The sequence below is a fragment of the Gymnoscopelus microlampas genome, assembly GCF_963454915.1.
Source record: "Gymnoscopelus microlampas genome assembly, chromosome: 14".
NCBI classification, from domain to species: Eukaryota; Metazoa; Chordata; class Actinopteri; order Myctophiformes; family Myctophidae; genus Gymnoscopelus; species Gymnoscopelus microlampas.
This window is the reverse complement of record NC_139951.1, coordinates 43,956,190-43,984,008: the sequence shown is the minus strand read 5'-3', so window position 1 is coordinate 43,984,008 and position 27,819 is coordinate 43,956,190. Positions and strand designations below refer to the sequence as shown.

Sequence of the window (27,819 nt, the reverse complement as noted above, 5' to 3'; positions counted from 1 at the left end):
GCAACGAAAGGTGTTGTGAGCTTGTAGATCGGCTATTTTCACAATATTTATCTGTGGAACCGAGTCAAACAAAATGTAACTCCTGCAGTACATTCCAAGTGCTTATCAGGGTGGGGGGTCCCCAGTACAATTATGATTATTTTGGGGGGTCCCCAGTTCTAATATGATTATTTTGGGGGTCACAAACTGAAAAGGTTGAGGACCACTGACATAGGTGAGGGAAAATGCAGTCCTGCCTTGAGAATCACAATCTTAAGAGGTTGAATTCCCTAATATAACCATGACGATTCAAAACTATGCAGCTATAAAAAAGCATTCCAATAATAATAACATTGTTTATAACCCTAACCCTTTGTTTTAAAACACAACATTAAGTTCACATAATATTTGAACATAGAATGAGATGTAGCCTATGTCTGTTCTATTACAGCAGACTATTACAAAAGACAATAAAGTAAAAAATAAATCTGTTAAATAATCTATTGCTTAGATGCATATTATAGACATGATGCAAACCGATTTGTATTTATTTTCCAGTTGACACATTTAGAGCTGGATATAATAGTAGGTCCTTCAGCGTGTTGGCTGTTTCTGCAAGTGTGTCACTGCTACCATTTAATTTTTTAACACATTTATTAGATTTAAGAAGATTAAAGAGATCAATGTTTGGCTTTTTTTCAGAATGCCAGGATAACTCATAATGCCTGTGTGTGTGTGTGTGTGTGTGTGTGTGTGTGTGTGTGTGTGTGTGTGTGTGTGTGTGTGTGTGTGTGTGTGTGTGTGTGTGTGTGTGTGTGTGTGTGTGTGTGTGTGTGTGTGTGTGTGTGTGTGTGTGTGTGTGTGTGTGTGTGTGTGTGTGTGTGTGTGTGTGCGTGCGTGCGTGCGTGCGTGCGCGCGCGCGCGCAGACGGAGAAAGATGCCGTTTAGTACTTTTGGCATGTTTTCACACGTGGTTTTTCTCTGTAGCTTCACAGTGTTCTTACTGGCAGGTAGAAGCAAGGTGAGAAACGGCTCTGCTCTGAATATCTGACCACAAGAGTGAGAAGCAGGAAACTTTGTTGTAGCTGCATTTATATTTAACCCTTAAAGAGGTCATGACCCCAGGCATAGACGCCGATTAATGCTCATGCCCACGTGTGCTAAAACCACCCAAAAAACACAAACGCACTCAAAGTAATGAATTAATGCCCCATTGCACAGACATTATGAAAGAAGGCATTTATTGATGATCTCACAAAAGATAAGCGCTAATATATGTTTTTTATCTTTAAATTGTGGAGGAAACATCTCTCAATGCACTGAATGGGACATTATCAAGTTAAATCAGACGATTGAATGGTCTAACTAGGTGAGATACTGACCTACCCACGTTTAATCAGACCGTTGATTGGGTGTAATCAAGAGATACTGACCTGCCCGGGGTCAGAGCTCTCCCCACAACATGATTTATGATTACGTGCCTTTCTGTACATAACTCGGACGATGCTGAGTCGGCTCAAGTGAACGTCACAACGTTCGGCACGGCGACTTGCTCGCTTTAGCTCACGCAGTCCAAAACTATACTTTATAGAAAACACCTCCGTCAAGTACTGTATCTCTTGATTAGACGCAATCAATCGTCTGATTACACGTGAGAATGTCCCATTGAGTGCATTGACAGCATCCGAAACGTACGTACGTGTGTGTGTGTGTGTGTGTGTGTGTGTGTGTGTGTGTGTGTGTGTGTGTGTGTGTGTGTGTGTGTGTGTGTGTGTGTGTGTGTGTGTGTGTGTGTGTGTGTGTGTGTGTGTGTGTGTGTGTGTGTGGTGCGCGGGTGCGTGCGTGCGTGCTTAGCTGCAGACGGAGAAAGATGGATGCCGTTTAGTACTTTTAGCATGTTTTCACAGGTGGTTTTTCTCTGTAGCTTCACACAGTGTTCTTACTGGCAGGTAGGAAGCACACCTTCCTCCTCCCTGCCGGTAAGAACACTGTGAAGCTACAGAGAAAAAACATGTGTGAAAACATGCTAAAAGTACTAAACAGTATCTTAACACATATACACACACATTTTAATTCTTTATTTGAATATATAACGGGGTTGATAGTTCATGGTCCCTAAGGATACACATGGCACCTCCTCCTCCACACAGACAAACTGCCTATAACAGCTGAAACAGAGCAATATTTCACAAGTTGTTTGGCTTTGATGTTTTGTCATGCCAGCGATTGCTAGGCCACTCGTGGTCAGTTTATATACATGGCCCAGGCTTCCAAATATGAGTACAGAGAATCTGCATCTGTACCCAAGGTTTATTATGATTCTCAGAAGCAGTTGGTACTTATAATGCTTATTTTGGTAAGCCTGGTTCATGTATGTAAGACACAGCCCACTTCCAGAATCAGAACCTCCTTGTGACAGGTGTCAACAAAAACGACATCAGGGGTATTTGGGATGTTAGCAAAGACATCACAAGCTAAACCAAAGCAATCTGGTAGCACTCTTGAGTGTTTGTACATTGCTGCACTGGATGGCATACATTTTTTGACTGCATCAGACACTATGTCGACAATGCGGTCGTGGCGAGCAATGTACACATTTTGATATGCACTACATCCATTGATGATGTGTGCAATGGATTCTAGGTGTTGTTCAGAATCATGATGGTTTATACAGAGTGGACTATGGATGTCAGGGTACCAGATTGACAGGTTGTACTTGGTTGGTAATACTTGCATTCTTGCTTTGATGGTGAATTTTAACACATCCTCCCCAATTACAGCATTTTTGTACATCAAATTCGAAGTCCACGCCAGTGTTGTTTGGCCTCAGTCTGTTTCATATTAAGCAGAACCCTTCAAGCTGCGTCTTCTTGTAGTCTAATATCCCCTCCCTGGTGGGAGAGAGTAGCCTCCACTACCACACTGGGGTCTGTAATTAGTCCATCAGAGATGAGCACTTCTGTGTTGTTTTTTACCCATTTTAACTGGACTCCTGTCCAGTGGCAGAGGTCATTGAGATCTGGCCAATCAGACCAGACCCCAAAGCCCTTGTCTTGTGAGTCCAGTTTTCCAGAGTCTTTCCTCCTGAAAGGAGTGATGCCCTGGCCATTTCTCTGACAGTGCCATCATCATTATTAAGCATGTGGAGTAGGTGGGTTAGCCTTGTTGCTGCATAGATCCACTCATACATTTGGGACCCCCAGCCCCCCTTCGCCATTTGAGAGGAAGAGTTTGTGGATTGTGTGTTTAGGCCAACCCATTTTCTGGCCAGCTGGACAGTTCTATTTGTCATGTCTCTCGGTGCCTTTTGTGGGATGTGTTGGCAAATAGATGTAGTATCTTCGCCAGGGCCACTTCTCTCACAGCCTCGAGTTTCATAACTATAGGGAGGGGGGACAGATCGATCAGGTTGAGGCGATGGTGAAACTCTTCGGTGGGCTCCTCAACTTGCTCCGCCCACTCGCCAGCGCCCCACACACACACACACACACACACACACACACACACACACACACACACACACACACACACACACACACACACACACACACACACAATCTTCTTCCCACCTAAAAAGACACTAGTTTTAAAAAAAACCTGTTAAATAATCTATTGCTTAGATGCATATTATAGACATGATGCGAACCGATTTGTATTTTTTTTCCAGTTGACACATTTAGAGCTGGGTAATAGTAGGTCCTTCAGCGTGTTGGCCGTTTCTGCAACACTGCTACCATTTAATTTTTTGAACACATTTATTAGATTTAAGAAGTTTAAAGAGATCAATGTTTGGCTTTTTTTCAGAATTCCAGAATGCCTCATAATGCCTCACTGTGTGTGTGTGTGTGTGTGTGTGTGTGTGTGTGTGTGTGTGTGTGTGTGTGTGTGTGTGTGTGTGTGTGCGTGTGCGTGTGCGCGCGCGCGCGCGTGCGAGAAAGATACCGCTTAGTACTTTTGGCATGTTTTCACACGTGTTTTTTCTCTAGAGAAAAAACACGTGTGCTGTAGCTTCACAGTGTTCTTACTGGCAGGTAGGAGCAAGGTGAGAAACGGCTCTGCTCTGAATATCTGACCACAAGAGTGAGAAGCAGGAAACATTGTTGTAGCTGCATTTATATTTAACCCTTAAAGAAGTCATAGACGTCTATTAGACTATGATGAAACAAAACAATATAAAAAATAGTAAATGTGTAACAGTGAATTTAACTCAGGTTGCATTAAACACATATGGATAATCTTCATGCCCACACTACAACATTTTAAAACAATTGCACATCAAACGCTCTACAGGACATCAGATTATTGTGCTCACACATTTCTTGCATCTCAGCTACAGTATGCTACGCTACGCACCCGAACAGCTGGGTTTTTTTTTCCTCTTTGAGGTCACATGTCTAGAGTCTGTCAGAGTGCTTGCTGTGATGTGGCACTAGACTAGTGGTGCTCAAAGTGGGGTCTGGGGACCCCAGGCATAGACGCCGATTAATGCTCACGCTTACGTGTTCTAATTTTTTTTTTTTAAAAACACAAACGCACACAAAGTAATTAATTAATGCCGTTGCACATTGTGAAAGAATGAATTTATTGATGATCTCACAAAAGATACGTGCTAATATACTGTATGTTTTGTATCTTTAAATTGTGGAGGAAACATCTCTCTGCCTCTCTCGCTGTCCCTCTTCACGGCTTTAAATGCTATCAATGCACCCAATGGGACATTATCAAGTTTAATCAGACGATTGAATGGTCTAAGTAGGTGAGATAGTGACCTACCCACGTTTAATCAGAACGTTGATTGGGTGTAATCAAGAGATACTGACCTACCCGGTGGCAGAGCTCTCCCCACAACATGATTTATGATTACTAGACCATACCCGGTCGACGCATCCGTGGGGGGATATGCGCACATGATCTGGCAACCCGGGAGGCGACATTGTTTCACACATAAACGCTAATAAGAAGGTGAGATTTGATGAAATTGAAAAACGGGCTTCACAGTTAAGTTCAGATGGTAATGGTCAATGGCTGTGTGCAAAATCAGAGCAATTGCTCCGGCCACTGAGGAGAACCGGGTAGCAGCTTCACCACTACAGAGGTTACTAGAATTATAGTAGGATGTGCCTTTCGGTATACATATCTCGGACGATGCTGAGTCGGCTCAAGCGAACGTCACAATGTTTGGCACGGCGACTTGCTCGCTTTAGCTCACGCAGTCCAAAACTATACTTTATAGAAAACACCTCCGTCAAGTACTGTATCTCTTGATTAGACGCAATCAATCGTCTGATTAAACGTGAGAATGTCCCATTCAGTGCATTGACAGCATCCGAAACGTACGTACGTGTGTGCGTGTGTGTGCGTGCGTGTGTGTGTGTGTGTGTGTGTGTGTGTGTGTGTGTGTGTGTGTGTGTGTGCGTGGTGCGTGCGTGCGTAGCTGCATACCGTTTAGTACTTTTAGCATGTTTTCACACATGGTTTATTCTTACTGGCAGGGAGGAAGCACACCTTGCTCTCCCTGCAGGTAAGAACACTGTGTGAAGCTACAGAGAAAAACCATGTGTGAAAACATGCTAATAGTGTAGAATAACTACGGTCAAAGAAAATATGGAGTTAAAGTTGGTACTTTATATAGGAAAAAAGGTGTGATACAAATGGTACAAAACAGCGACTTTAGACTGGTTAGCTTTTAGCTTTTCATTCATTCGATCCACGCAGCTAGTATTGCTCAATAGCACTGGAAAACAATAACTCTGACCCGGTATCTAATAACATCCGGTTCACCGCTAAGCCTTATGGGACATGCAGTTTTTACTTAACCCCTCGTTAGGTATACAACTAGAAAAGTAGCAATACAGTGTCAAACAATGTTTCTCAATAAACAACATCAATAAACTCTATTAAATGAAATATATCTTTTAACTCTGCTTTTAACTGAATATAATACTTTATGAATTTAGCAGTAATTAAATCAATCATGCAATTAACTATGTAACCCATTAAGTTACAACAAATAGTACTAAACGGTATCTTTCTCCGTCTGCAGCTATGCACGCATGCACACGCACACGCACACGCACACGCACACACACACACACACACACACACACACACACACACATTTTGAGGCATTCATGTTCATTAATTGCAAAAATAGTAGATCTACAAGGACAGACCACATCACAATGACACTGACCTGTGAGCTTGTGTAGATATTTTTGTGTGACAATCGTATGACTAAAGTATAAAATAGATCTTAAGTGGTTAATATAAGCATTTAATCAATCTATTAGGATAGTATAGGATTATTATTGTTGGCCATTCTTAGATATATATAGACATAATTACTTGCAACACACCATGCAGAGTTTGCCGTTTAATGTTCTTCAGATAGCTAGCAACCATTCTGAACCATTTTGTGATATAAGCCATGAAGGCATGGTCCTCTGTTGTGCTCACCACATCACCTTCTTCACATGCTAAACTGTCCTTCTACAAGTCCCATCCAGATTAGCACGCTCTCTGTGCCACCCTGTGCCAACCACTCACCTATCTCCAATCAAGCTGACAACTCCTCCCCTGCCAATCACCGGGGTATTTAAACCCAGCTTTCAAAAATGGTGGTGTGCATATTATTATAATTTGAGGACCACCGGCCCATTAATGGTCAGCCCACCGGGCACACGCCCAGTCCACCCCTGCCTCCGCAGGAGAGCATGGACATGTTCTATGGCTGATATAAGTTTTGTTTACATAAATGTAGCCTACTGCCGCTGGCTATTGGGCACATGGTATAGTAATATGTAGTAGGTTATTGTCTCTGCTACTCAATGTCGACTGTGGAATTCAGCGCGACTGCAGAGAGAGAGAGAGAGAGAGAGAGAGAGAGAGAATTATGCTCAGGTATAGGAAATGATACTCCCCAGTATGCCCATATATGGCCATGCTGATAATGTCCGAGAAGTAAGGGGGTTTTGTGTGTGGGTGGCTGTTGAAAAAGCCACACATACAGACACACTATACTGCCCTGCCAAGGCAGAGTGCAGTAACTACGAAAACAAAAATCACTGAAAAATGGGTTTAAAAGTGATTCAACTGGTCAGCCAAATGAGATATTGGCATATAAGTGATATTACACTAATTGTACATCTGTTCTTGATGTAATTGTTTATCCCCCAACATCTCAAAGGCTAATTTGACCTTTGGGCAACCCAAATAAATCGGTGTGTCCAAAAACGTAGTTACTGCTCTTTGGCTTGGCAGGGCAGTATAGGTGTCTGACTTCTAAGAATCACCTAGGCGCACGCGCGCGCACACACTCGTTCGGCAACGCAGGGCAGCGAGCAGTCTTTTGAGTATCTTAACTGGTAAAAGTGACATAGTAATCGTGCACTGAACGGTTGGTCACTGGTCAATGCCAGTAGATAAGGGGGTCCCTATGCCCAAAAATTAGGTAAATTCCCTGAAGGCCATGGGCCTGCTAATAGGATCGAGTTTGCTCTGAAATCACCTTTGGAGAATATGTTGTTTCTCCGTCGCCATGGGTAAAATGCAGTTTTCCCGTTCAAAAGGTCCCTGAGGTTCGGGGATCGCCTGTCTGTAACCACTCCAACAAGGCTTGGAAGGTCCTTTTAGCAATTGCAAATACTCCAGTAAAGTAAAAATATACCTCAAAATTGTACTTAAGTACAGTACTTGAGTAAATGTACTTAGCTACTTTCCACCACTGTGGGTGTGTTTAGGGTTAGGGAGTAAAGTTCTAACAACCTACTTCAGCCCCTCCCCCTTCTGCTCTCAATAAAAGTCCTTCACATCCTCATCTCCTTACCTTTCTGATCTCCTCCAGACAGGTGAGTGTCATACTCTGTTTCATGTAACAGTTAGAATAAGAATTTCTAATCATTCATATTGTATACTTTTTTTATTCATGGTATTCTGGTTGCACGTGTAAATGTGTATATTTTCATACACTGGCTATTATGACGTTGTTTTTGACTAAACTTGCTATCTATTGAGCTAAACTAATATCTTCCCGTTTCATTTAATTGCATTTGTATACGAGTTGAAGCACCATGAATGTTAATCTGGATGATGATCTTGTACTTTATTGCATATTATTAGTAAAGTGTTGCAGTATCTCTAGGCTATGTATCAAGTGATAAAATAACACATTTATCAAGTTGTGATTTTTAGTCTATTGTTGCATTACTTTTATGAGAGAGGAGTTAAAGTGTCATCAATGTTAACATGGATGATGTGTTTATTTGTTCATGACAGACACATCAGTAAAGACATCCTGGGTCTGTTTCTTCAACACAAACACACAACGTAAGTCTCTGTGAAACATTCTAATGTTTTTTGTATAATATACATGTTTTATTATAGGCTTATCTGTCATGTAAAGCTGAATTTGATGATAACTGAAACATTATAAATAGTCTTATAAATAGTCTAAAAAAAATAATATATATATATATATTGAAAATAATAATAAATAAAAAACAAAGAAGAATCATGGAGGCCAACCGAGTCAATTCATAAAAGTAAACATTATCACAATCACAACAATATGTATAAAGAAAATCCCATTGATCAGTTACAGTACAAAAAAAAAAAATACATTTCATATACTATATAGTAGACCTATAAACCCATGGCCTATGTATTTCTTGCTTGGCATCCATAGAAACCTGTATAAACCCTATGTATAAGCTGCATGCATGCTCACATAGTAACTGAGACCGATGTTATACTGTAGATAATACAGAAGGTTATGCAAAGAGGGGAAAGAAAGAAATAAAGCAATGTTTAGCCCTTCACTCTAATGTTACATGATTTTCTCCAATGATAATTTCATTGTTATATTCATATTGTGTAAATTGGATAAGTATTTCTCACAGTTTTTCTCTGTCTTCTCTCTGCCGTTTTCTCTTTCTCTCTGGTGGTTAATGTCGCCATCTAGTGGACATCTAGTGGAATCTCAACAATCAAAGGCATGGTAGGTTAATGTGAATGATCAATTTAAAGAGCCTTGAGTGTTTTTAAATGCACTTTAGGTATTTACGATGAAATTAAATTCATTTAAAGGGACTACACCATGAATTTTAACTTTTTCTTCGTTTTTGTGTGTTTTTGGTCTCCCCTACCGCTCTTCTATCCCCAAAAATACCCCAGTTTGAACACTCAGGCTTTCACAGCAAATCTGGGGTTTTCTGTAAATTGGTCTCAAAACAGGCCAAACTGATTTGCACCCTGACGTGACGTCACGTCAGGGTACAATCCCTCCCGTGAAAGTGCTTTATAAGCCAGAGAGAAGTTAAATGGAATGAGTATATCTGAGGCTTGATTTAGGCTCAAACCTTTTGAAAAACGTTTGAGGGACATAAACAATATATTAAATATTATTATTGTTTTTTAAATTCATGGTGTAGATCCTTTAAGTTGATAGGCTTTATATTTAGTACTTTTTGTGTGAATTCAATGAACTCAATAAGTTGATCCACTTTTCCATCCTGATGCTACATTTGAAATATTGTCATAATTGTTTGTACAAATCCTCTTCAGAAAAGGCTGCTCAGTTATTGTGTTTACAGACAATATCAGTTTTTACTTGAATGTATATGTTTTGTTTGCACTGACCTATGTGTCTCTATGTAAATAAATGCATCTGAATGGGTTTTGACTAACCAAATGTAGATATATCACATTAATGTGTGGCCCACGAGTTTAAAACATTTTAATCCCTATCTGATCGGTTAAGATTTTGAAATCCTATATTCTGTGATCCAGGATCAGACAATACAGTTTGTCCCGGTGTTTCAAATAAATTCAGGATCACCCTGATCCACATTCAGACTTTTCAAGATTACCAGATCCTGATTTGCAGTGGTTCAATCCTATACCTATGTCCACCTAGTGGATATGAAGAACAACATAAGTAGACTGACAGTTCAGCAATTAATAGCCTTCGCTTAAACCCTATATACTTTGTTGTATGTCAGTAGCAAAAATAGCTGATCCACAACCTCACAACCTGTCGTGTTGTGATGTATTGTGAGCTTGAAGATCTGCTGTTTTAGCATTCACCAAATGTTTGTATATTTTTTCCTATTATTACACCTCGTAATAGTAAATAAGATGGTGGGGTATGTGTGTGTCGGGGGGGGGGGGGGGGGGGGGACACTATAGGGTTGTTATATGATCATTATTTGAATACACTGTTCTGAGAGGTAGGCAAGTGTACACTGCAAATGTGACAAAATAAATGAAACATTTAATCAACCATAAAGGCTATAAATAAGGTAGTATTTACATTTACACACTTTAATGTATGTTTTCAATAATGAAATATATGTTTAAATTGTTCAAATGTTCTTGTTTTGAACTATACCCGTTTTGAAGATTTGAGCCAGATTACAGCTTGGATTTGGTTTCCTGATCTGATCCGATATCAGAGTGATCCCAATCCTGATTGTTGGTTTTGAACTACCAGAAATCCAAATCTAATCCGATCAGATATAGGGATTAAAAGTATTGAACTCCTGGGAGATGAACATATACCTAAAGTTGTGTTTAGTCTCCTCACACTTGTGTAACATCCTTTGTTTGCAGTGGTGGAAAAGGTACTCACATTCTTTACTTAAGTACAAGTATCAATACTGCAATGTAAAAATACTCTGTTACAAGTAAAAGTCCGGCATTCAAAATGCACTTGATTCAAAATATACTTAAGTAGTAAAAAGTACTCATTATGCAGAATGTCCCATTGTACAAGTTTTAAAATGTAAAAAATGCATTAAAATCTTTTGAAAATAGCAGATCTACAAGCTCACAATGCGTCACATCGCAACGCATTGTGGACTGTGCCAAATGTATACGGAGCTGAAGTGGTTAATTTACAGTATGTTTTGTAATAATAATCAAAATACAATGTGACTAACTAAAGTTGTAAAATAATTGTAGTGGAGTAAAAGTATAATATTTGCCTCTGAGATGTAGTCGAGTAGAAGTAAAAGGACTGAAAATTTGAAATACTCCAGTAAAGTAAAAGTACCTCAGAATTTGACTTACTCAAGTACAGTTCTTGAGTAAATGTACTTAATTACTTTACACCACTGTCTGTTTGTAACAGGAATTTGGCGATAAAGAACGGATCTTTGCAGTTCTGAAAGAGCTGGACAATCAACAGTTTGAATCATTTAAGTGGTATCTGGGAGAGAAAAGCAACTTTCCAGGCAACAATCAACTCTCAAGGGATGAGCTGGGGCAAGAAAGAGGAAGGAGTTACATCGCCGGTGTGCTCTGGGAGAAGTACAGCGATGATGATGATGTTAACGAACAACTTAGCGAGATTATGGAAAGGATTCTAAAGAAAATCAACAGGAACGATCTGGTCAACCTCAATCGCTAATTATCTGGGGAAAGAATCTATAGCATAACAGTAAAAGAAAAAAAAATGTTTTGATTTGGATACATCTCAAAGCAGAACTTGGGTTAGAACAAAGCACAACTTGTTTTTCTTTTTCCTAACTACAGGATTTTGAAATGGATTGTTGTATCTTTTTAGAGCAAAATAACCACATTCGTAATGAATGTTCACAGACCGTTACTTAATACAATAAAGCAAAGTTTACAGAAATATCATCCATACCTTTGTCCTCTTTGAAATGTATACACTTGACACACTTGATTTATTGGCAGAAACATAATATGAATTGTAGAAACCAACCAAAAACTGTTATTACAAAAGTAGGTTATTTGAGGGTCCCAGTCCCTATAGACAGGGTCAATTTTCAGAGAAGCATAACCCCGAAGGCATTTCGTGTTTATTTTTGGTATACAACATTTCTAGGGGTATTAAGGGGTGCTGAATCCAAATCTGCTGTATACCCAGCGCAAAAATGTCAATTAAGGCCTCAAAATTGAGAAATTCAACATGGCCGCCAGCGCCAGGACCTCTTTCCAAAAAAACAGGTGCTAACCCCACATTCTTTATTCTACTGACATGAAACTTTGCACAGAACATCTGCACTTATGGGGGAAGAAAGTAGGAATATAGCTGGGGTGCAACCATGAGAGTAACAGGGTGTTTTTGACTGTCTAACTGTAATCTTTGTATAGGCGAGGATACAAAAATGACATTTCTTCAGTGTTTGCAGGAATACTACAGCAATTTGGTAATAACTGTACAGTGTTGGACACCAACATTGGAATCCCCCAAGTCTTAGCTTTCTTCAGGTACCAAGTTTATGCCAGTAGCCCTTATAAGTCTGGATATATAAGCATTTTAGTGTAAGCATGCTGTTTTAGGAGAATTTTCAAAAGATAAATGGTGGGGCTTATAGTAGGGTCCGAAAGTGAGGTTCTGTGACCATCCTTTGGCAAGTACGTTTTGACGATTGATTTGACCTCTATGGACCCTTTAGAAAAGATTTAGCCCCCAGGTCCCTCCCAAAAATCCCGGCATTTTTTGCTAGACAGCCAAATTCAAAATGGCACCCGGCGCCATCTTTAAAAATTAACTTTTGATCTGAATGACCTAGAATCATGTATGAAGGCACTTTTCCATACAAGTCAACCATGAGGATTCCAATTCTGACACAATTTTAATTGTAAGACCTCGTTTTGACTCCGAAATTCAAGATGGCCGACATCCAGTAGAGTAAAAACTTATACCCAGGGGGCAAAGGGGGGTATGCTGCATTTGCCCTGCCATAAAAGGTTGGCCACAAGAAATAATATCTATGACCCAGTAGGATCACAACCTATATGGACAACCCGGTCACCTTGCTGCTGGAAATCCAATATGGCCGCCTCAATATTATCAGAAAATAGCTTTGGCAATAACTTTTGAACCAGATGGGCTAGAAATAAAAACTTGGTGTCTATTTCATGGTTCCAGAGCATGAGAAACTCAATGGAATACTTATCTTTATGATTGGGTGTGTCTGGACCTTTCATTTGCATATTTCCAAGATGGACGCCACGCGAAAATGAGTTTTACTATGACTTTTACAGTGACAGCTGACTGTTATGGCAAAAAGTCTGCTTTTTAAGCAATATGAACATATTTGGTCAGTTTGAGCTTTAATTTATATGTTGTCAATATGGCTGCAGTCATAAATAATGTATGGTATTACATTTTCCCTCAGATTTATTGATTTATAGATCTATAGTTGTGGGGATGATTGCAGAGAAAAATCGGAGAAAAAGCCCACAATGTATCTTATGTATCATTTTAATAAACTAAATACAATATAAACAGACACATGCACACTCCAAGACTTGCCAAAAACTTCAACTTTAGGGCTATACAAATTAACATAGTGGTATGCATTCAAGTAACATAACAAAAGATAGACTACTTAGTGACAAATAGAGTAAAGGCGGAGTTGAGGTTGCCTACAAAAGGTTCATTTTGACCTCTATGGTGCTGTCTTGCCTGCTTCTAAAGCCAATGATACTATGGTACAATGCTATTCACTGTCACTGTTGTCATGTGTTGCACTGATCCTGCTGCATCGTGTCTCCAGTCCCTGGCAACGGCATCCTAAGTAGCATGGAATTGCCTTCTTTGCACGGGAACAGTTTTTCTGGCAGCCTTTGATACAGCTGCATGATATTGCCTTGTTCATTGACACAGGCCAGGCTGGCTCGGTAGATGCAAGGGGGACTGCATTGCTAGCACTGAGAGACCATCCATACTCTGTGAAAGAAGGAATATCCGGCTTGGCGATATGTGCACATTTATCTATTATGGTTGCTAGAACAGCTCTTCTCAGGTGCCGGTCAAAGGCATTCTCTGTCGGGGGCAGCAGCTTTAAGAGGGTTGATCTATTATTGAGGAACTTGTACACTCTAAGCTTACTCAGGTCAAAATCCTCCTGGTGGTCCGCTTTGGATGTATATACAGCAATTGTGAGGTCTCGTGCCTGATTGATGGACGTCATCTGAGAGGGAATCATAAGAGTTTTCACCAAACTCCTCAAGTGCAGAGATCCAGACGCATGATGGCCTTGAACCATGCCTTCTTCCCAGTGAAGAAGGGATAGCTGGTGCTACAGTATCTCTGCCACTTAAACTATGGATAAAGGGCAGGGCACGACACTGTGCGAGCCCCAGTGCTGATACCATTTGATGGATAGGAAGGTATGAATTTTGCTCTGTTCTCACCCACAGCTCTGGAAGGCATCTGAGATGGGTTGCTGCATAGTAAAGGCACATGATGATGATGTCTGTGTCATTGGCATGGATGACAACTCTGTCAACTTTGTCATTCTGGACACTGTACAGGGTGTGGAGTATTATTCTTGTATCAGCCTCCTGTTGTGTGGATTCTAGTGCAGGGACATCTTCAATAGACCCCTCCTTGATCACCACACTCCTTGTCTCTTCTTTAAACCCCCCACCCAGGTAAAGATGTGTTGGACCAAGGGCCGACTTAAGTTTCACATTTTCACACCATTCGTCACAGAGGAAACTCAATAGGTTTGCCTTGTTAGCTGACACAGCAAAAAACTCCTGAGGATCTGGAGCTGTGTAATGCATACAGACTTCATATTCTTTGGTAGGTTTTGGTCAAGCATACAGTATCTGTGTTCTTGCTCAGCTGTCTTAAGACTAGGTCCACTGTACCGGTCAAAACAGAAGTGAATGATCTCTGTGCCAGCAGGCACATCATTCAACAGCAGACGTTGGTATCGTTCAGCGATTGTTCCAAATGCTTCACCTTTCAGGAACGACCAATGGCGCATGGCATACATGGCATCAATAACTACTGCTGTTTTTATGTCTTCTGTAGGCAGGTCAGGGATGCATGCAACTTTGGTCTCCTCTTTCAGGACCTTAACAAGGCTTGCCTTGGTACCTGTTCTCATCCTGCCATCTTCCTGGAAGAGGGAAGGGGGGAAGTCACTGCACTCGTGGTTGCCTATAAAGTCAACAAGGTTGAGTTCTCCACCACTGGCTATGATTTGGGTCATGCGCAGGAGGGCAGTAATTTCATTGCTCTTGCAGGTGCTGAGGTTTTCCCCTTAGGTTTTGTGTTTTGAGTGTAGAAAGTGTTAAGCTTCATTATGCTTGTCTTCTTCTGTTCACTGGACAGTGACTCACACAGTGCCTTCAGACCCAGTTCTTTCACACTCATCAAGTCGTCCTTGACTGTGGAATCAGCACACTGTCCTGTAGATATGTTGATCATGGATGATGTGCTCACTGTAAATGGGCTAGTCTCCACTGCTGCCTTGACTACCATCTCTGCATCCCGGATTACACGACTCTGACATATAAATTAAAGCTCAAACTGACCAAATGTGTTCATATTACTTAAAAAGCAGACTTTTTGCCATAACAGTCAGCTGTCACTGTAAAAGTCATAGTAAAACTCATTTTCGAGTGGCGTCCATCTTGGAAATATGCAAATGAAAGGTCCAGACACACCCAATCATAAAGATAAGTATTCCATTGAGTTTCTCATGCTCTGAAACCATGAAATAGACACCAAGTTTTTATTTCTAGCCCATCTGGTTCAAAAGTTATTGCCAAAGCTATTTTGGATTTCCAGCAGCAAGGTGACCGGGTTGTCCATATAGGTTGTGATCCTACTGGGTCATAGATATTATTTCTTGTGGCCAACCTTTTATGGCAGGGCAAATGCAGCATACCCCCCTTTGCCCCCTGGGTATAAGTTTATAATCTACTGGATGTCGGCCATCTTGAATTTCGGAGTCAAAACGAGGTCTTACAATTAAAATTGTGTCAGAATTGGAATCCTCATGATCCTCATCAAAACGTACTTGCCAAAGGATGGTCACAGAACCTCACTTTCGGACCCTACTATAAGCCCCACCATTTATCTTTTGAAAATTCTCCTAAAACAGCATGCTTACACTAAAATGCTTATATATCCAGACTTATAAGGGCTACTGGCATAAACTTGGTACCTGAAGAAAGCTAAGACTTGGGGGATTCCAATGTTGGTGTCCAACACTGTACAGTTATTACCAAATTGCTGTAGTATTCCTGCAAACACTGAAGAAATGTCATTTTTGTATCCTCGCCTATACAAAGATTACAGTTAGACAGTCAAAAACACCCTGTTACTCTCATGGTTGCACCCCAGCTATATTCCTACTTTCTTCCCCCATAAGTGCAGATGTTCTGTGCAAAGTTTCATGTCAGTAGAATAAAGAATGTGGGTTTAGCACCTGTTTTTTTGGAAAGAGGTCCTGGCGCTGGCGGCCATGTTGAATTTCTCAATTTTGAGGCCTTAATTGACATTTTTGCGCTGGGTATACAGCAGATTTGGATTCAGCACCCCTTAATACCCCTAGAAATGTTGTATACCAAAAATAAACACGAAATGCCTTCAGCATTTTATACAAGCACATTTTCTGAAATTCTGCCTAGTCTACTACTGTATATTTTAGGTTCCATGCACTTCAGACACTGATATTGTAAACTGGATCAGACTTGGTATCGTTGATTTGGCTGTGTCTTCCTGTTATTTGAACTGTTCTGTGTGTGTTACTTTCTTCTTTATTCTCTCCTCCTGTAACAGTAATGTTGAGAGCATCACACTAAAACGTATTCTCTTTTACACCTGTAGGTCATTGTTTGATGTGAATATGAAGTTGATTCTGATTCTGACTGAGTTGTTCTAGAGCAGTTGGTAAAGAGCAGTAACTACGTTTTTGGACACGCCGACTTATTTGTGTATCCCAAAGGTCAAATTGTCCTTTGTGATTTTGGGGGATAAACAATTACCTCAAGAACAGATGCACAATTAGTGTAATATCACTTATATGCCGATATCTCATTTGGCTGACCAGTTGAAGCACTTTTAAACCCATTTTTCAGTGATTTTTGATTTCGTAGTTACTGCTCTTTACCTTGGCAGGGCAGAGAAGCCTAGTGGGTAACCATATTTAAAACAACACCTTGGATCTAAACGATTTAATAGATTCAAAATACCAAAACCAATAACCACAACAACGTGCATGCAATATATAGGATAGCGGACATTAAATACATTGATTATAAGTATTGATTAATAGGACCAAAATTACAAGTATGATATTGCTCAGAAAAGTCAACTTTTTGCTATTTCCACCTATTTAAGGCCCTATATAAAAGGCTGCTGATTCACAATAGAACCAATTATTGGCATTCTGATTGTTTTGGGATGTAGGGAAATCCCAAAACTTTCATGACTTTTGCAGTAAAAGTAAAACTTGGGACAATCCATTTCATGAAGGGGGCATCTTAAAGATATGGGAAAAAAACGACGTCCCGTTTTGTTCTACCCCGGGTAGGGGTATCTCAAAAACTAAGGCTCTTTTTGAGGGTTTGTTCCTGCACTACATGGCCAGATGAAGTCCAGAGTCCTCTTATTGACAGAGCTGACAGCAGGGTGCAACACAAACCACTAGATTTGGCCACTAGATGGAGACATCACTACTTGTTCTCACACAGGATGCTACAGATGACACCACCTGGCTCCAGACCATTAGACCCCACTCACTGAGAATCAGGCTAAACTTCACCTGGACTTCCAGCCTGATCCAGGACCCCAACAACAACCCATGGAACACCAGGGTGGTCCTGAGGAGAATCCATGAGTTTGTCTCTACGAAAGTATTTTAAAACAAAACACTATTGTTGAAAAAGAAAAGAAAAAGAAAAACATTACTTTGGCTTTCCTGCAATTACAGTTACTAGACCATACCCGGTGAAGGGCGCAGACGAAAGTCGTTGCAAACGTGGGGTTAATGCACGTCCTGTCGCGCGGTTTCTCCCCCGCGCGCGTCCCGTCGTGGCACCCCCCCCCCCCCCCCCCCGGTCGCTCCCGTCGCGGCAAGAGCCATATGAAATCCGTTTTATTTTTTTCCCAAATTCTGTTTTTTCCATTTTAATATTTCTGAATTCTGTATTTTGCTTTTTATGCTCATTTTTACCATAAAAAAAGTGTCTGGTAAGTGGAAATGAATAAATGTTCAAGATATAACAGTCCATACATGTCTCTGAAAGAAATCTACACAATTCCAAATCTTTAATATTTGCAAATTATATGCAAACATAGAACAGTATATAAGTACATTAAATAGCAGCAATATAGGCTTGCTATTTTAATATAGCAAAATATAAATATAAAAACGGATATATAAATACTATGTTGTTATAGTTCTATATATATATATATATATATATATATACATATATAAAAAATTGCTATATAAAATAGCAAAATAGGCTTGCTATTTTCTGTTGCCCTGCAGCAGGCTTGAGTATATTTTTTGATGGCATTTTACACCACTAACAACATTAATCAGAGAATCACACGTCTTTGTCACAACTCGTGTTTTGTCTTTTTGTAGTTTTATTTTTAACCAACACAGTACAAAGTACTGGACACACAGATGACACACAGGTCATAGATGACACAGGTCATAAACCTGGAAATACAGGAAAATAAACATTGTATTACCATATATTCATAGCATATATGATTCACAATTAAACAGCAGGTAATGTAGCGCAGTCTATCACAGTAGAACCGAAATAGCAGAAAATGACTACAATACCCATGAGGCATTCTGAACCATGAGCCAACAACTCGTCGCCCCAGCTACCATTAACTTACAGTGTCCAAGTTACAATACACAAAATACACCAAAATAATACTTTTCAATGGACGACTTGGGTAGCACTGATAATATTAACCACAGTAAGGTTCATAAAGTTTGTTGATGAAATGTTTACATTGTTGATTAAGTCACGATGACAACGTTAGCATTAGCGTTAGCCGCATGCTAGCGCCAAACGTCCGTTAGCTTAGCATCACGCTAACGGCTCATGTTAAGTTGGTTTGGCTAATAAACATTAATCCCAACTAACGCCAACACAGTAATGGATGTAAACATACACAGACATGCTTTGGACATTATTATCAGGTTGCATGTTGGTGGTATAGGGTTCGTTTGGTTTGGCCTCGTTTTCATAGACCTCGTTGCTTGTTTCTCTCGCCAAACCTGGCAACACGACGCATGCGCAGTTTGATCGGAGACCCAGGACTCCATCCACCCACCCACCGTCAGGTTACTAGAATTATAGTAGGATGATCTTCTCACAGGTTCCCCATCCGAGCAGGACAACAAGAGGCCTCCTGGATCTCTCTCTCTCTCTCTCTCACCGTTATTCAAATTTATGAGCCTTGTTTTGGTTTAGTTTAGTTTAATTGTGGTTTTGGTAGTTTAGGTGGAAGAGCTGGGTTCATATATGGTCCTGTGTTCTTTTTGGCTGGGATCTCATAGCCCTTGTGTTTGTTATTTTGTACATGCTTACTATTTAATTTTGTATGGTCATTGGGTATGCTTTATCTTTTGTTTTCTCTCTCTTTTGTACATTGATATGCTTTCATATTTTATTTAAAGTAAAGTAACAGTTGTATAAGTAGTAGTTTAAGTTTGTAATAGGTTGTGCAATAAAGAATGTATTTTATATGACAATCACATCAAGTTTAATGTTTTTTTTTATTTTCTCTTTGGCTTTAGTGAAATATAAGCTATGAAAAGCTCTTAAAACGGAATATTGACAATATCAAGTCTAAAGTTTTTGTTTTTTAGATTTAGAACAGTTTTATTTCCTAACGCTATACCCTATCTCCATATTCTAACTGTATTTAATTAATTAATGCCTTACTTGATCATACTACACTAACTACAGCATCACACAAAAGCATAAAAAGTAGCAGATCTACAAGCTTGATGACATGCGTTGCAAATTCTGCTACTTTTGATGCTTTTGAATTTTAATCCTGAAAAGTAACAGTTTTGGACATAATTATGAGGTTTCTGCCAGACAGAGCCGATATATAAAAAAGCCTGTTAACCATCCTGCCTTCATGCAGGCCTGTGTATTGGGAGTGTTACCAATGAAATAAACATGTCCTGTTGGGTTTTGACATTAGGCTTTGAAGCAGAAATGTGAAGGTCATGATTAATGTCAGCTCTACCCCCTTTGACACCTGAACACTTGAATATTAAATATTGATAGAAACCAAAAAGGAAAAAGTTTCAATCTTCTGTCATTCTGATGGAAGGAATTCAGCTGCGATGGTTCAGCAAAGGAAGAGATAGATTGTTTGTGAGGTTGTGTTAACGGTGTTTTTTTTTTTAATTGATTGATTGAATACTTTATTAACAGTTTCCAAATAGTACAATTTTACAATGGTGCTAAAAGGATAACACAAAAAGCCCCAAGGGCTTCTTTACATTGTGGTCCTGTGTATTCAATTAATGGAGAGAGACATTTAAAGGCAAATAATATACAATATGTTTGCCCACACAATGATGTACAGTAGGTGAGTGAAAATGCAGTCCTGCCTTGAGAATCACAAACTTAAGAGGTTGAATTTCCTAGCCATATGATTCAGTGTAAAACCTATACCTATATATAAAACATGGCTAATATAATAACATTGTTTATAACACTAACCCTGTTTAAAAACATAACATGGAACGTTTAAATATTATTTGAACATAGAATGACATGTATGTCTATATATACGCAACATAAAAAAATAATCTAAACATACGGTACATTGTTTTGGGTTTTGACACCTTTTGTCCTTCGCGTCGTGCCGTAGCCCGTATATAAACAACGAAGAGCGGAAATGACGTCCCTTTTCATCCTTTCCCTGACTGACTGCGTGAGTTTCCGCATTTCCTTCATCAATGAAATAACGTTTTACAATCATAAAACATCCTCTTTCACACTAACAAATACCACCAAATGTACATTAAAACACGATATATGTGTACGTCGGCCAGATGACCGCATAGGAATTATTATCACAGAGCATTTCATTGAGCCGTTCTGAGCCGATTTCTAACTCCATATTATTTCTCTCTCCTCTCCAGGGTCCAGTCACTGAAACGGCAACATGGTGAGAATTATTCACTTTTAATCAACTTTACGTGGCTTTATAATGCTTATAATAACGTTCGTAACGTGTGATTATCGTGCGTTTACCGTGTCCGCTATTAATGTGCTTGTTCTTGCAGCGGTTAGCTTCGGTTGAAGCTAATGTTGCTAATAATGCTAACCAGCGTTGTGTGCTTGTAGTGCTTCATTCGTCGTATGACGGTGTGGCTCCTCGCGTTGATAATGGCAGATCTACAAGCCCACAAGGCGTTGCATCCGCCTCGCGTTGTGGGCTTGTAGATCTGCCATTATCGGCCTCATTGCCATATGCGTAATTGTGTGGGAGTGCATGGGACATCTGAATTGTTCTGTGTGAAGCTATGCTATGGTGTTGATCATCAGTGAACGGTGGTGGTGGTTTTGGATTATTTGTAAGTAACAGAAGCGGTCTGTCGGGTTTGAACTGTTATAACTTGTCTGACACCTGCAAGCTATTATATTGTAGGTTAGTGTTTCTAGTATTGGTAGGTTCTGTACTAGTCAGATACAGGGATGCTAACTGATAGCTCTAAGATGGGAGGTAGTAGACGCAGTACTATAACGTATTGGTTGTCACATCACACAATATTGCAGGTTTTAAAAAGAGTGGGTGAAATGCTTTGTTGTACCGACTCCCAACATTTTGTGGCTTGGAAAAAAAGCTCCTGCATGGTCGAAATGAATGAGGCAGAATTGTGTGTTAGATTAGACAAGCCACTTGGCAGCAGACTGGAATCACTCATGTTTTTTATCTGTCATTTTAGATGTTTGCGTTGGCTATTGAAAAATAGCAGATTTACAAGCTCATATCGCTTCGCTTTGTGCAGTACAGAGCTTGTATATCTGCTCTTTTTGAAAAATCTTGAAGTGTGAGAACTACTGATTGAGCAGCATTGGAAGTGTATCCGAAGTCAAAATGTTCGATCATAACTGCAGGTGATCCAAACATCCTAGGCTGCAGTGCCAGTGATGAATTTTCACACTTGCTAGAACAAAGAATGGACCAAGTGCTTAGTTTCGTCAACTTCCGAAATCTGAGTTCCACCGGTCCACTGACAAAATGTAAATGTGCATTTTGGGGTGGGGGGGAGCAGCACAAATCAACTAACATGAACCTGCTGTGTACCTGTGTGTTACAGTATGCTGACACAAGTCAGCATAAGTCAGTCGAATGATGCTCTTGTCATCAGTCAAAACTTTGTCATTTATTGTCCTTTTCTTTTTGTGTTACAGCCACGAAAGATCGAAGAAATCAAAGATTTCCTGCTGACAGCAAGGAGGAAGGATGCCAAGTGTAAGTCTCCCTGCTTGTATCACGTTAATCACCTGCCTGTGTGTATGTATACAATAACACTGGATGTTAGAAATGCAAAGTACAGAGTTGTGCATGCATGCCACAGCTAGCTGATGCAGCAGTGGTTCACAATTCGTGGAACACGTTTTCCTTTATCATTCCTTTTTTTCATAGGTGTATTTAAAGAGCAATTCATGCGTTTATTTGTACCCATTTGACTATAACAAAGCTGTACAGACCCGTAGTTTGTTAAGGCATATACAGTATTTCTAGTTAAACTGTGCATCGCTTGCCATTGTATTAACTTAAGTCACCTATAATGGATTATGTATGCTGTACAATATTGTGTGTATATCTAATTGTTAGTTGTAAGTAGATGTCACCAAATAGAGCTTCAATTTGTGCTCTTCTGCGTTAGAATAACACTGACTAGCTTACAGTAAAGACAAATGCAGTTGACTGCAGGCTGAATAGGGAACACAGAAGAAATTAATTCCCAGGAGTTGAGTTGAGAGCCACTGGCCTGGAATAGATTTGATGCATGACAATGTGGACATGCTTAGTTGCTGTTGGAAAAAGACCTCATTAGAATTGGGTCAAAGTAACCCCAGGGAAGATCCAGGCCAGGTAAAACCAGGACAAAACAAAAGTAGTACAGGTGATGAAAGAAAAATAATCTAGACAAAGTTATGTGTAAAACCTCAACAGGCCACAGGGAGTTAAAAAAATGTTTAGTTTGTCGTGAAATCGGACAATTTAGATGGACTATTTTTGTAACTCAATTTGTCTTTGTTCTTTCTCGTCCTCTCCAGCCGTCAAGATCAAGAAGAACAAGGACAATGTGAAGTTCAAGGTGCGCTGCAGCAGGTACCTGTACACCCTGGTCATCACTGACAAGGAGAAGGCTGAGAAGCTCAAGCAGTCCCTGCCCCCAGGTCAGTACCGCTGACCATGACCGAAAGACTACTGTGGTAGACACCAGGGTCCCAAAAAACTTTGAGCTCATCAGCCAAAATATAAAATGTACAGTATACACAGCCTTTTTGTGTTGCATATCATGCATAAAGGTAATCTGCATCTGAACCCTCCATGCAAATATTCTGTCGCAAAAACCATTCAACCAAAGTGTCAGGTGGCTTCTGAAACGTATACACCAAATTAAAACTACCGGAATTTGGTGACGGCTGGTGTTCATTTGGGGCCCTGGCAGACACTACAGCGTGCATTGAAATGCATGCATGAGATGTGCTAGTGCTGTACTTTGAAGATGTGATTGTGGTCATGGTTGTTAAGTAACGGGGTCTCCAATCTCTCCAACTCTTAAATAAACAGTTTAACAAATTATTTTCAGGTGGGTTACAAATGTCTATCCTGATTGGATGAAATTGGTATCCTGACCTGAACATGTATTGTCTGTTTACTAAGGAAGTGGAGAGATAGGAAACCTCTTTTAATGAACAAACACTATAGCAAGGATTGCTGTGGGTATAAACTGTACTGCTATTTAACACTTAGTTTAACAAAAAAGAAAGGGGTAAGAAATCGCATACACCCCCTTAACTATAACCTATAGTATGTCAATGATGTTTGTCTATTGACTATTGGCCATCTGACAGACATTCCTGTCAGTCGAACCATCCGTAAACTTGCCATATTTTGTCATGACAAAGCTATGTAGTAGATTATGAAACACCCACTGTATTAACCACATCAGCCCCTATACACACACAACAATGGCAGATCTCTTGTATATTGACTATTTTCGCCATTTGTTTTGGAAGTCGATGGGTTTTTCAATGTATTTAACTATGCAAGTTGTCCAAACACAGCAGGCTTCTCTGTGCCTACGGTGAATTTACACGCTTGCTAGAACAAAGAATGGACCAAGTGCTTAGTTTCGTCAACTTCCGAAATCTGAGTTCCACCGGTCCACTGACACAATGACGAGATGGAAAAAACATTTGATTTTGTGGTGATGTGGGGAGAGCAGATTTCCTGGAAGTTGTGCTTCAACTGTCCTCTGTATGGATTAAAGTTATCTCAGTCGCCACAACTGATTTCAGTCATTTGGATTCCATAGCAGCCAGCATTGTCTTCTATGGAAGCATGTTGCGCAGCGAAAATAGCCGATCTACAAGCTCTCGCAAGCTTGCAGATGGGATATTTTCGCTTAATATTTTAAGATTAGAGCATTTGAAGTGGTCAAACTTGCAATATGTTCTGAAGCATCTTTCATAAAATGTTAATGGTCTTGGATAATTCATATAAGATTTAGGAGGTTAAAGCCTCAATCTGTGATTTCTTCGCCCACAGGAACAATATTACTAAAACATAATTGTACATATTGTGGTGTTTAGGAAACGGCACCAGTGTGTGGGGGGCTACTTTCACACTTGATTCACAAATCGCACATTAGGACACCATTTCTAAGATTTTATTTTGCTTTAATCCATGCATCTGGTCATTGTGTTCTACAGACAGTCTGTAAAGTATGTTCTAACACCATCTCATCTCTGTTTTCCAGGTCTGGCTGTGAAGGAGCTGAAATAAGTCCTTTGTTATGTACAGATCATTGTAATAAAAATTGGAAAACCGGATTTCTTGTCCTGTCGATATATTTTATTTCCCCCTTTTTTTTGTATGCCTTTGTTGTATTGCTATGCCAGCAATGTAGATTTATCTGCAAGTTGTACTTAAAATAAGTTTGTTTCATGTCATGTTATGGATAAATGAGGAGATTGTGGCATCGAACTGGGCTGTATGTCATTGGTTGGAGTGTCCACAAGATGGCAGACTAAGCAAATAAAAGTGGCTGAGGAAAAGTGTTTGCAACAATCCAGTCCTTTGTAAGCAAATGAACCAATAACTCTGTGTAATTTATTGCAACTGCATCGATGTGTTTTGCCAGGGGCCAATATTTGAATGGAACAAAAACTATTTATCGGGGGAATTGGCAGAACTAAATGCCTACAAAGCCTACGTCTGCATATTTTATTCATTAACCAAATTTGCTTGTATACTTTTAACACATGTATACCATTATCTTCATCTCTGACATTAATCAGTTTCACCATTTAATAATGCACAGTCAGTTAGAAGGCTGCAACCTCATGAAACATGCTCTGAGTTCATCTCTGTGTGATGACGGACAGATTGTTCATGCATCAACCAAAGGAAATTGATCTTCATCAGTGGTTCTCAAAGTGGCATCCGGGTTTCTTGAGGGGGTCCCCAGGCTACACATGCTTGATAACTACACTGTTATGGGGGTCCCAGGTCCGTGATAATGCATACCAAACTGCGAACTGCAAATTATTATTATTTTAATTACTGATCCACACGAAAACTGACGTTTTGGACCATGAAGCCACCGAGGCCAAAATGAAGGATTTAATTCTGCCTGTATGCAAGTGTATTTCGATGCCAATACGTTTCTACTTTTACTCAAGTAACATTTTGAACACGGGCCTTTTACTTGTAACAGAGTGTTTATATTGTGGTAATGATACTTTTAATTAAGTAAATAAATATATTAGTACTTACACAACTGACCATTTCTCCAAAATGTGCCTCCAAAACAAGCCTTTTTGTTTCCAAACATCATCCCCTAGATGGCAGTACAGTACAGTGACTTGTCAGAGCCTTATCAACACATGATAATGTAATCGGGCTAACCAGGGCTTCTTCAGTAAGAGAAGGGGTCACGATGTTTCAGTAATACACCACGATATGTCCAGCAGTAGTGTCCAGTGTGTGTGCTCCTATATATATATTCGTGACGCTCATTAAAGTGAGCGCCGTGCCCGCGCGTCGCCAGCGTAATTGCGCGTCCACGGACCTGCTTTCGGCTCCTCCAGTCCGTGTCAGTGGGAGATGATCGGAGGAGCGCGTGTGTGTCATACGGCGTGGGACGGGCTTTTTGTACGGATCTATCTTCTGTCTGTGGGACGGTTTGGGACTTAAAACACGCACAAAGGGAGGGATCTGGAGACATGAGGAATAAACCACATCATACATGCAAAGAAACCTGGAGATTATCCCATGTTTGCAGCGTTATTGTCGCCCATGTGTGACTTGGTGTGTTTGTGTGTCTTTTGTCTGTATGTGTGGAGGCTAGTCTAGTGTTGACAGTCTTCATGTTCACAGCCTTTTGTTTTGATATGAGACTGGATTGAGATCTTTGTGGAGCGGACGGACTACCTCGGTGTGTCCGCTGCTTGGGGTGCATGTAAAGAAAAGGGGCTAATTTAATTCCCACACAGCTCAACTTTTCTTTCTGTTCGGTTCTGGAAGGCTGTAGAGGAGGAGATCATCATCATGTCTTCTTCTGCTCGGGTGGATTATATCGCTCCTTGGTGGACCTACTGGCTCCACAATTTCCCTCACATCAACCTGAGGTTCCAGCCCACGGACAACGTGTTCGAGCCCGAAGATCAGAACTACCAGCAGGTCAGTGCAACTATAGCTTTTTGATTGATTGATTGAATACTTTATTAGCAGTTTGCAAAAAAAGCACAGGAAAGTAGGCTACAGTTCGATACAAGGTCAGATGAGGTTCTCCTGATCAGAACTACCAGCAGGTTAGTAGCCTACAACTATAGCTGTTCTCCTGATCAGAACTAGCTGTTCTCCTGATCAGAACTACCAGCAGGTTAGTACAACTATAGCCCTGCTCCTGATCAGAACCATACCAGCAGGTCAGTACAACTATAGCTGTTCTCTCCTGGTCAGAACTATACCAGCAGGTTTAGTACAACTATAGCTGATCTCCTGATCAGAACTATACCAGCAGGTTTAGTACAACTATAGCTGTTCTCCTGATCAGAACTATACCAGCAGGTTTAGTACAACTATAGCTGTTCTCCTGATCAGAACCATACCAGCGGGCTTAGTACAACTATAGATGTTCTCCTGGTTGGTTCCACAGCATTATGATCAATCAATCAATCAATCAATCAAACTTTATTAAGGACACATGGTCCACAGCACATAAAATAACATACCATTATGCTGTTAAAGGAGTGATTTATCAACCTTATTGCATTTCAAGGACCCACAGGTTAATGTGCATATAGACCACTGAGGGACCCACCTTTTGATAGAGAGTGTACAAATGTAACCAAATGGACCCGTACGGGTCCATTTGGTTACATTTGTGCACTCTCATTTTGAATATTGCTTAAACTCCCAAGATGGACTAGTGCAAGTGAAATGTTTGTGACCAGTAATTTTCCCACCTTTCATGCTGTATTGAGGCATTTTATGTATAGATGTATGTGTAGACTGATGGAGTCAAAGAATGTGTTGATTATGACCGTAACAGGGATCACACAGAGTGATACAAGGTATTCCTCGTGCTTCTGTAAACACTGGAGGCAATGTTTACATGTGTTGTTTAACTGATCTGGGCTTTAATGGAGTGGAATCAGTGTGGTAGCCTACTCAGGCTATCTCTGTGTTTTTGTTGTCTGTTTTGTATCTCTGTTTTTATATGGACCCCTGCTGTGTCTGAAATACACATCTATCTATCTATCTATCTATCTATCTGGTTCTCAAAGTGTGGTCCAGCGGGTCCCCAGCAAAATGTG

General features: G+C 40.2%; 2 protein-coding genes and 1 long non-coding RNA gene across 3 annotated transcripts in view; all 3 read left to right on the top strand.

Annotated features, from left to right (window-relative positions):
- The window catches only part of LOC311060493, a 41,383-nt gene extending 29,764 nt beyond the window's left edge, over positions 1 to 11,619 (top strand). The window contains exon 4 of the long non-coding RNA XR_014602268.1: positions 11,600 to 11,619. This is a non-coding gene — a long non-coding RNA (uncharacterized lncRNA). The remainder of the gene's footprint in view (positions 1 to 11,599) is intronic.
- Positions 11,620 to 20,641: 9,022 nt separating this feature from the next.
- On the top strand, positions 20,642 to 24,828 carry rpl38 (ribosomal protein L38). The gene is made up of 5 exons (XM_084078844.1): positions 20,642 to 20,683; positions 20,895 to 20,920; positions 22,171 to 22,231; positions 23,044 to 23,166; positions 24,756 to 24,828. Exons 2-5 carry the CDS (start codon positions 20,918 to 20,920, stop codon positions 24,779 to 24,781), a joined length of 213 nt encoding a protein of 70 aa, XP_083934970.1. The 5' UTR covers positions 20,642 to 20,683; positions 20,895 to 20,917; the 3' UTR covers positions 24,782 to 24,828.
- A 1,175-nt stretch (positions 24,829 to 26,003) lies between these two features.
- LOC311060490 (protein tweety homolog 2-like) overlaps positions 26,004 to 27,819 on the top strand; it is a 131,240-nt gene continuing 129,424 nt past the window's right edge. Inside the window, exon 1 of the mRNA XM_084078686.1 lies at positions 26,004 to 26,680. Coding sequence (XP_083934812.1) covers positions 26,549 to 26,680 — 132 coding nt within the window. The 5' untranslated portion in view covers positions 26,004 to 26,548. The remainder of the gene's footprint in view (positions 26,681 to 27,819) is intronic.